Source organism: Mytilus trossulus, chromosome 4 (genome assembly GCF_036588685.1).
Source record: "Mytilus trossulus isolate FHL-02 chromosome 4, PNRI_Mtr1.1.1.hap1, whole genome shotgun sequence".
Lineage (NCBI taxonomy): Eukaryota > Metazoa > Mollusca > Bivalvia > Mytilida > Mytilidae > Mytilus > Mytilus trossulus.
Window position 1 is genome coordinate 60,138,998 of NC_086376.1, and position 11,042 is coordinate 60,150,039.

General features: G+C 34.1%; 1 protein-coding gene across 2 annotated transcripts in view; it reads left to right on the forward strand.

The window, feature by feature from the left end:
* Positions 1-11,042, forward strand: part of LOC134715661 (hemicentin-1-like) — a 50,372-nt gene that overhangs the window by 37,455 nt on the left and 1,875 nt on the right. Inside the window, exons 6-12 of one of the 2 annotated variants that reach the window (XM_063577986.1) lie at positions 289-588; positions 3,631-3,924; positions 4,357-4,647; positions 6,032-6,196; positions 8,927-9,052; positions 9,518-9,805; positions 10,308-10,520. In XM_063577986.1, coding sequence (XP_063434056.1) covers positions 289-588; positions 3,631-3,924; positions 4,357-4,647; positions 6,032-6,196; positions 8,927-9,052; positions 9,518-9,805; positions 10,308-10,520 — 1,677 coding nt within the window. The remainder of the gene's footprint in view (positions 1-288; positions 589-3,630; positions 3,925-4,356; positions 4,648-6,031; positions 6,197-8,926; positions 9,053-9,517; positions 9,806-10,307; positions 10,521-11,042) is intronic. The other variant, XM_063577987.1, reaches the window with a different exon arrangement.

Sequence of the window (11,042 nt, forward strand, 5' to 3'; positions counted from 1 at the left end):
CACATCTTCCTGTATCTATTTAAAAGTCAAAGGCATTCAAATGTACTTCAGAATCAATTACTGATTTAGTGGCACGAACTTGTCTTGAGAAAAGCTTTATTCCACGTTTGTCTTTTCTCTTAATTTTTATCATTGACATTTCTTTCTGCCATTTTGTAGATGAACCTCAGATATACCACAAGAAGGACTAAGTGTCATTGATATTTCTTTTCACCGTTTTGTAGATAAACCTCAGATATACCATAGGATGACCAAGTGTCATTCACATTTCTTTTCAACATTTTGTAGATAAACCACAGATATACCCCCAGAATGACCAAGTAACGAAGAAACCTGGTAAGACTGTTATATTCGAATGTGTTGCAGAGGGGTATCCCCTTCCTCAGGTTGTATGGAGGAGAAATGGAAACATCATATCCAGAACCGAACCGTCGAACAAATTTAGACAGGATGTATATGAAGATAAAGATTCAATAATTTTGTCTCTACGAATCAATTACCTTGACGATAATGATTTTGGTACCTACACTTGTGAAGCAGAAAATAAATATGGATCATCAGCACACGATTATACCTTGGAAAAGACAGGTAATTTCATTGTAGTATGCACATAACCAGACAAGGATGGGGCCAGACATATGGCTTCATAGTATATGACTGGGTTAACTTACTTACTAACTACCATCGGCCTTGTACGCCATTGGCGTGTAGGGCAGAAACGAAGATTTTTCACTTTTGTCGTTCATTGGCAGTTTTCTGTAGTGTGTCCAATCTGTTGATGTTTACAAGCCTCTGTCGCTACAGTTCTCCTCCATGTCATTAAAGGTCTTCCTCTGTTTCTTTTACTTTCTGGAGTCAAGTGGAGTGCTTCCTTTGTGTTATCCTCTTAGTCTTTCCGTGGTATATGTCCAATCCACCACCTCTGTCTTCTCATTATAGTTGTAACTATACCTTCTTGTTGGCATCCATGTCAAGTTGGCTATAGTTTGAAGAAAATTTATGGCCATAAGGTTCGAAAAATCCTTCTGAGACTTTTGTGTGGACAGCTTAAACCAACCATTTTTTTACTTAAAATGTCCTGAAACAAGTCCGGAAAATGGCCATTGTTATATTATAGTTCGTTTCTGTGTGTGTTACATTTTAATGTTGTGCTTCTGTTTGGTGCGTTTCCCTCAGTTTTTGTTTGTAACCCGGATTCGTTTTTCTCTCAATCGATTTTATGAATTTCGAACAGCGGTAAACAACTGTTGCCTTTTTATTTTGGTCTTGGTTTGTCATCCTCCAACATTCTGAATCATACAAAAGTACAGCCAAGAAAAAACTGATGATAAGTTTTAGTTAGGTCCGAATGATATATTGATCAGATCTCCATACAGCCTGCAAGTTGTTAAGATCTGGCGTTGCATTTGATAGTTGTCTTTAAAACTCAGATTCTGCTCCGCCATTAATAAGAACAGTTCTGCCAAGGTATGTAAGGGTATCAAAATATGGTAATGTTTTTCCATCTTGTAAAATGACCCTGGGTTGTTTACGATTAGCGTCATGATTTCAGTTTATTTAAGTTGATTGTCAGCTCCATCTGTCCTGAATATTTTTGTAGTTCTGAGGTCTTATCTTGAATGTGTTGGTGTGTCTTATACATTAGTGCTAGGTCTGAAGGAACATCTAGATCTTCCAAAGTGGTGAAGGTGCCCCCTCTTGGTGTTTCAGCAGTTTTTTGTCTCATTATCCAGTCTATGAATATGATAAAGAGTGTCGATGAAATGGCACACCCACGTCTGACTCCTGTTTATATATACTTGAAAGTAAATATCACTGTATTACACCTTGCATCTGAATATGTTGTAGAATGCTTTTATGAGGTTTATAAGATGTTGTAGAATGCCATATGATCGTAATATTTTCTGAAGACTGTTCATGTGGATCCTGTCAAACACTTTCTCAAAGACGACAAAATTTATATACAGCTGCCGTTGCCATTCTGTGCATTGTTTTATAATATTTCTTAAAGTAGACATTTGCTCTCTGCAATCTGTCCCTTGGGCGAAAACCTGCTTTTTTCACAGTAGGTTATCACTGGAGTCTACAATTTGTCTTATAATAAATTTTGCCATGGATTTACTTGGGATGGAGAGTTGTGTAATGTCACGCCAGTTGTTACAATCATTAAGTGCTCCCTTTTTTGGTATTTTGATTATAGAGCCATTATTTCAGACGTATGTTATCTGTACCTTTTTCGAGATGTCTTTACAGATATATAGAGCAGGATGGCAGATAAGCCCAATATATTTTAAACAGTTCAGCATTCAGAAGGTCTTTTCCATTTTTTAAACTTTTAATGACAGATATTATCTCTGCATTTCAAGTGGTTCTATGGTGATTTCAATTTCATTATTATTTTCTGCTATAATAGGGAGTTATATTGTCGTTGGTCTATGTAGTTTCTTACTGGAATCTTCTGTCTATCTCTTTGTTGATCATTTTGGGATGTTAACAAATTTATTTACTAGCTTGTCTTTTACAGGAATATTATACAATGCTGTAATTTTTCCTGAAATAATTCGATGATTTTATATACGTTTCCTTGCTCGCCTTTGCTAGCCGCTTCTACTGCATTTTTAGCAACACTATCCATGTAAGTTATCTTGTCATTTCGTACCATTCTAAATGACTATTGACTTTTCTGTGTATTTGACTGTATTCACGATGGTATCTTCCCTTAAGACATTGTGATTTTGCCTCATTCAATTTCTTTTTTGTATATCTTGCGATGATAATACTGTTCCGTATTCTAGGTGTTATCAAATCTTTCTGTTTCTGTTTCTGTTAGAATCTTTTGAACTTTAGTAAATATTTCAGAGATTTTATCCCACTATCATCGATTGTTTCTGTGTCTTATTCGTCATTTAAGTTTTCTAAAAAGTTGGTTTCTATTTCTAATCAAGGTTGTATATTCTTTTCGTGCATTGCTTTCTTACAACTTTTCAATGTCAAACTGTTTCATAGATTTTGTGTTCTTTCCATTATCAGTGAGTTTGAGTTTAATCTCAGCTGTAACTAAATGGTGATCCTCTCTTGACTTTAATATCCAATAGGGATCGTTTCCACATTCCATTTATCATGATCTGATCTATTTGGTTCTTGTCTCATTGGTTAGAAAAGCACCATGTCAATTTATGAATGTTTCGATGAGGAAAAATTGTCCCTTCTATTACATAGTTGTTAGTGGTATATAGTTCTTCTAGTCTTTTACCATTCTTATTCATACAACCGCATCTATAATTTCCCATAGCTCTTTCAAAGTGGGTGTTACTTGATCCAACTTTGGCATTCATATGTATGCGTATGTTTACTTGTTTTTGTTACTGTGTCTTTTGATTGACTTCAGTCATTTCAATTGATATTTTATAGTATGTCTTTCTATCATGGGTTTTGATATTACACTTTTGTTCCAGATTAAAACCTTACCACTTTCTTAACAATTTCTACTAATTTACAAACGTTATCGCTTTCTTAACAACTTCTACTTATTTACAAACATGACCACTTTTTTTAAAAACTTCTACTTATTATAATAACAAATATCAGATGTTTATTATCAAGTACAATGTACACATTTTCTGATTTCAGGAGCTCCTAAAATAGCAGTTGCATCTTCATTAGTTCGTAAAATGAAAAGTGAGAATGGTGATTTAGAATGTAGAGTTCGAGGTTTTCCTTGGAGCGTTGTTTGGTTTAAAAATGGAGAAAAACTTTCTACTTCAGCAAGCAGACGATATGCTATTGAAACTTACCAAGAAGATGACGTCACTGTGTCTTCATTAACGATTGTGTCGCTCGAGACTTCAGATTTTGCAGTCTACGTGTGTCAGGCTGACAACGAATTCGGAAGTGACGAGATGGAGATACGTTTGGAACAAAGTGGTATTTATTAACCTATATGTTTGAGAATTGTACAAATCGACACTATTTGTCGAAATCACAATACATAATTTAAGTTAAAGTATCAATTGACAAACTGGAAGACGGAAAAAAGTATGAAGAACAAACTTTAGACATAATTGAATCCAATAACATAAAACGACAAACAAATTTATGGTAGAAAACATAGAAAAAAATCAACAGACTTTTAACTTAAGTGTCAAGACTATTAAAAGGATCGCCAATTGTTAACATCATTGTAACTATCGTTTGAATTCCCCTAACTAGTCATAATATAATACAGATATTGATGTTTAAGAAGATATCTTAAAATTTAAGTCTTTGTTCTTTGCTTTCATTCATGTTTATGATTTTTGTTGCCAGTTTGTTGTTTTACAGTTTGCATTTAGGTACAATTTCTTTTTAAAATTACAGTCATTGATATAAGTGGACCAGTAGAAGGGAAAGTTGGAAAGGACATCACACTGGTTTGCAACGCAACATCTGATACTATTGGAAAAGATGGTATTGTGTGGCTCAAAAACGGACAACGATTGGTTCAGTCTGCACGCGTCACTACGTCACGTGATATTAATACAGATGACAAAAGAATTTATAGCAAACTCTTCATAAACAAGATGAAACTTGGTGACAAGGGAACATACACTTGTAGAACATTGAATCTTTTGGTTAAATCTCATTCCTTAAGTATAACTCAGGTTCCAGGTGAGTGAACATACACATATTCTGTAGAACATTGAAATTCTTGAATTAATCTCATTCCTTAGTAGATAAACTCATCATAGATACCAGGACTAAATTTAGTAAATACGCCAGACGCGCGTTTCGTCTACAAAAGACTCATCAGTGACGCTCGAAACCAAAAAAGTTAAAAAGGCCAAATAAAGTACGAAGATGAAGAGCATTAAGGACCAAAATTCCTACAAGTGTTGCCTAATACAGCTAAGGTAATCTATGCCTGAGGTAGAAAAGCCTTAGTATTTAAAAAAAATCAAAAAATGTAAACAGTAAATTTATAAATATAACTATATCGATGACAATTCATGTCAGCACAAAAAGTGCTGACTACTGGGCTAGTGATACCCTCGGGGAAATAAATCCCAACCAGCAGTGGCATCGACCCAGTGGTTGTAAATAAACTCATCATAGATACCAGGATTCAGGTTTCAGGTGAGAAGTTACGATTCACCTGAACAATTTGTGTCTAACTTCAAACTGTGTTTTCAAGTACTATTGATTGACCTGATTACGAACTAAATATAGATGATGCCCCTGTCGTATGCATATGTATACATATTTATAGTTCTTCAAACACTGGATTAAGCAAACAGTGAAGTTCAATGTCGACATGTTTGTGTCGGAGACACGTTTGATGCCTCGCCATAGCTCTTATTTATTCTATAAAACAGGACCACAGGCGCTTGTATATGAAAACAGGTTATTTTTCGGAGACAAGATAGCTATTGTTGTTTATTCCTTTAATAATTCATCACTCTAGTATTGCACAGTTTGGAGGATGTCAATACTGTATGTTAATGGTACAAAACATTATATGGTAAGAGCTAATTCCGGTGAAAAACTGCTCTTGGTTAATATTTCTAAAAAAGTGACTATTAACCACATGACCTTTTGTCATGGGAGCATAAACTGACTTAATTCAACAAACTGTCAAAGAATTTAAAGAAAAGAAAATTTTGTCAAGCCTTAAATTTAGAATTACTAGTAGTTATCCTGACAAACAATGCACCATCATGTAAGAGTGAGAAACAAAACTCTGTCAAATTACATAAACGTAAAATGACTGTGGTGTTAAGGTTTTAATTTTGAAACTCTGTGTGAAGATAGGCAGACAAGCAATCATTCCAATGAATAAAAAATACAAAGTTCTACAACCTGTTATTCGTGAAAATCCAAAAGAATCAAAATCTCTATGCACACCTTTTGCTAATTTACAAAAAAAAAGAAAAAAAAAAGAACAACAAAAAAAACGGAAAGAAACTAAAAAGTGTAAAAAATTGCCATTTTGGTCCAATGAATGCAATTTTAAATTGTGATCATTGTTTAATGCATTGAACTGTCCTTATTATAGACGATTTTGTCAACATAGACAAGTCTTTGTCGAGTCCTACAGACGTTATAAGAAAAGAAAATAGCGGTCCTATCAAACTTATGTGTAAAGTAGAAGCTTTTCCAAGAATAATGATATTTTGGTATAAATATATAGGAGAAAGCGACGGACGAAAGCAGTATACAGGTATTCAATATATATTAAAAGTCAAGATGCATGCTGCATGATACATGTAGGTATCTACCACTGATAATATGACATGAGTAAAAACGCTGGTAAGAAATCAAGATAACAACAGGTTTCTGGTGAAAAATAGTAGGATGTGCGACAGTTGGTAATCTTCAATAATATGAAGCTGATAATGTTTATCTGATTAATTAGAAGACAATACCAATGGGTATCTAGTGATAAGATTTAGTGTTAAATCAAGAAGAAATAAAGTGAAATCAGGTGATAGATCAGAGGATATCAAGTTATATCTTGTGACACGTCAAAATGCTATCAATTGATATTGGATGATAAATCATTAGGATATACGGTGATAAGTCGAGAATCTATCAAGGGATATCTAGTGATAAGTCGAGAATCTATCAAGGGATATCTGGTGATAAGTCGAGAATCTGTCGAGGGATATCTGGTGATAAGGCGAGAATCTGTCGAGGGATATTTGGTGATAAGTCGAGAATCTGTCGAGAGATATCTGGTGATAAGTCGAGATTCTAATGCAATTAGTTTGTAACGATACTTTTCATTGGACGTTGACAAGTATTCTGAGGGGTTAGATTCCACGTTCTACCAGTCCGTAACTAAGAAAGCCACCATTTTGAATTTCATTTTTTTTTTGGATATGTTATTTCTCAAAAAATAAACAAGATATTCACATTTTAAGCCTTAAAACCGTCTTTTAGTCCATATTTAAACCATTCTGAAGCGTACGAAAAGTAAAATACGTTTAGTATATTCATTTTTGACATCCAAAGAATACATATGACGTCACATTGTTTAGATACTAAAGACGATGCAACAGTTTCGCGGACTTTTTCATTTATGTAATTTTTTACCAAAATATTTATTAAATGACATTTATTTTAATATGTGGCATTAGAATGGAGATAACTGTATTGTATTTTAAGCTTGGCCTTCGTAAAACTTGATTTTACTGTCGCAAATATCCGTTTACCTATCTCCGCTCCGCGTCGCTAGGTAAACTCAATTTGCGACAGTAAAATCTACGTTTTACGAAGGCCAAGCTTAAAATACAATACAGTTATCTCCTAATTCTATCGAGGGATATCTGGTGATAAGTCGGGAATCTGTCGAGGGATATCCAGTGCTTAGTCGAGAATCTATCAAGGGATATCTAGTGAAAAGTCGAGAATCTGTCGAGTGATATCTGGTGATAAGTTGAGAATCTATCAAGGGATATCTAGTGATTAGTCGAGAATCTATCAAGGGATATCTGGTGAAAAGTCGAGAATCTGTCGAAGGATAGCTGGTGACAGGTCAGAGGATATCTTACATATTTGGTGATAAGTCGAGAATCTGTCGAGGGATATCTGGTGATAAGTCGAGAATCTATTAAGGGATATCTGGTGATAAGTCAGGAATCTATTAAGGAATATCTGGTGATAAGTCGAGAATCTGTCGAAGGATATCTGGTGACAGGTCAGAGGATATCTTGCATATTTGGTGATAAGTCGAGAATCTGTCGATGGATATCTGGTGATAAGTCGAGAATCTGTCGAGGGATATATGGTGACAGGTCAGAGAATATCTTGCATTTATGGTGATAAGTCGAGAATCTGTCGAGGGATATCTGGTGAAAAATCGAGAATCTATCAAGGGGTATCTAGTGAAAAGTCAAAAATATGCCGAGTGATATCTGGTGATAAGTCGAGAATCTATCGAGGGATATCTAGTGTTAAGTCGAGAATCTATTAAGGGATATCTGGTGATAAGTCGAGAATCTATTAAGGGATATCTGGTGATAAGTCGAGAATCTGTCGAGGGATATCTGGTGACAGGTCAGAGAATATCTTGCATATTTGGTGATAAGTCGAGAATCTGTCGAGGGATATCTGGTGATAAATCGAGAATCTATCAAGGGATATCTAGTGAAAAGTCAAAAATCTGTCTAGTGATATCTGGTGATAAGTCGAGAATCTATCAAGGGATATCTGGTGATAAGTCGAGAATCTATTAAGGGATATATGGTGATAAGTCGAGAATTTGTCGAAGGATATCTGGTGAAAAGTCGAGAATCTGTCAAGGGATATCTTGTGACAGGTCAGAGGATATATAGCATTTTTGGTGATAAATCGAGAATCTGTCGAGGGATATCTGGTGATAGGTCAGAGGATATAAAAGATATTTAGTGATAGGTCGGAGGAAATCCAGAATATCTTTTGATAGGTCAAAAGGCTATCAAATGATATCTGATGAAATCATGAGGATATCGAGTGATAAGTCGAGAATATATCAGGAATATCTTGTTTAAAATAGAGAGACTAACAAATGATATCTGGTCAAAAGACTATTTAGGGGCATAATTCTATAAATCAAGATGATATCAAGGGGTATCTGGTAAAAGGTCAAAATTATATCAAGGGGTGTCTGATTATTATAAGTCAAGAGGATACGTTTTTTTTTTAATGAGAGATGATTGTAACTTACCATCTAGAAACGTTGGTTCGATTGATTTCTTGCTAGCAGCCGGAATTTGTCGGCATTTATCGGAATCCAATGGAAATTAATTTTGAAATAAGTTCAAAAATAGAAATTCAAAGTATAAATGGAACCACATTTAATCGTCAATTTACGTCTCACCATCGCTATATTTCATTCAAAAATTAGGAATATAAAATCGTTTCATTTATGTTTTCGTCCTTATTATTTTTAACGTACTGTCTATTTCAGAAATAGCGTCTGGTGATGAAGTATTGACATTTGACAGCCACAGATCTGTGGCAGGGACATACCAATGTCGAGCAACCAATGGGAAACAATCTGAGGAAACACTGGATATTGATGTAGACATTCAATGTAAGAATGCATGGCGGAATAAAGTTTTACAGCTTTCCTAATCTCTCATTTTGTATTCGTGTCCTGATTAAGCATGAACTATTTGCCACTGGAGTTTAAAAATCCAATTCAATCAAACTTAATATGAATAAACTAAAAAAGTACATGATAAAAGAGGAATGTCGGTTTTTATTGAAGATGTTTAAAACTTATCATGGCTTTAATGGAAAGTTTTTTTTTATATATGTTATGAAGCCCTTTAATTTTTGTTTGTTTTCGCTAGAAGTTATCATTAATTTAACATTTATGATTTATGCTTTCATTTTTAATTTGCTTACATTTTTATTTGCTTTATTTCAATTTGCTTTATTTCAATTTTGTTTTGTATGAATATTTTTGTTTTCTAAAGTTTGAATACCTTTTATCCAATATATATAACATGTGCACGGTGTGAAATAACAGTTCTATCGATTATACGTTTTGCAGATCCTGTTAAAGTTTCAGTCTCCTCTCGTAGAATCAAGAAAGAAATCGGGATGTCATTAATAGCTGAATGCAATATAACAGGAAACCCAATCATTTACAACTATTGGGTCTCGCCCAAAGGTCCCAATTCTACGTTTGACCACACATTAGACATTGTACCTCACGAAAACTATATGACTATGGCAATGAAAATAATGAAATTAAATATAGAAGATTTTGGACAATACACATGTGTTGGTGGAAACCACCTTGGTCAAGACTCAGTCAGTGTTACAATTTTACCACTTTGTAAGCCATTTATAATTTTAGATTGATATTTTTATACCAACTTTTGAAAAGCTTTGTACAGAAAACAACGTACATAGTTAAGTCTTAGTAATGAAAACTAGAAGATCTTTATTACAATATATATAAATATTAAAATTAGATGACGAATCTTGAATATCTCTTTACAATTTTTGACCCACTAATTGCATGCGAATTAATTGTCATTAAGTGATTGAACAGCTTGTCTGATATTAATACTATGTCAAATTGCCCTTTTTGTTGGTTATTGGGAAAAAACATTAATTTCACAATCAATGGTGAATTTGTTGAATAATATTGTTGTAAATCAAATATGCAAATCAATACTACATATCGTTGTTTTTCAAATGAACATTTCATATTTTGCTCATTGTTGGGGTCGTACAGGCTTTTTGTTGTTTGTTCCCGTTTGGTTAATTAATATCTCGTTTGCAAATCGTACCACATATTCACTCTTAATTTTAATGTTTTTATTCTCTTAAAGTTGCCACAACTACAAAACCCATGACAACAACAGAAAAAATGATAAAGAAGCCAACAACAACAATAATAATATTGACTTCTACAAAAGAGCCTATAACACCGGTGCCAATTATTATCACAACAAAGCCGATGGAAAAAGTAACAAAGAAACGGAAACCCAAACGGACAACAACACCTGCCATACCTACTGCAGAAACTGAGTATAGAGAAGCAGGTAAAATATATGTTATCTATTGAGCGCACTATGATGACTTATAAACTTTAACACCACACCTATGGTGACACGACCTTAAGACAATATGGTGACTACTCAGCATAAGACTATATGGTGACTACTCAGCATAAGACTATATGGTGACCACTGATCATTAAACCATATTATAACCGAAATGTAAACCTTAAAACCATATAGTGACCTTAGACTAAAGATAATTGAATGTGGGATTCTCAAACTCAAGACCCTATGATGACTTAAACTTTAAGACAATATTATAGTGACCTAACCTGAAGACCATTTATCATTTGACAATATGGGACTTGACTTTAAGACAAAATGACGACTTGACATTAAGACCATTTTGTAACCTGATGTCCGTTTGGTGACAGGCACTTGTGTACTGTTGACGACATTATGTTGATGACTGAATGAGAATCTTTGATGTATACTACAGGTATTTGTGTACTTTTGACAAAGGTATGTTGATGACTGAATGAGAATCTATGACGTGTATACTAC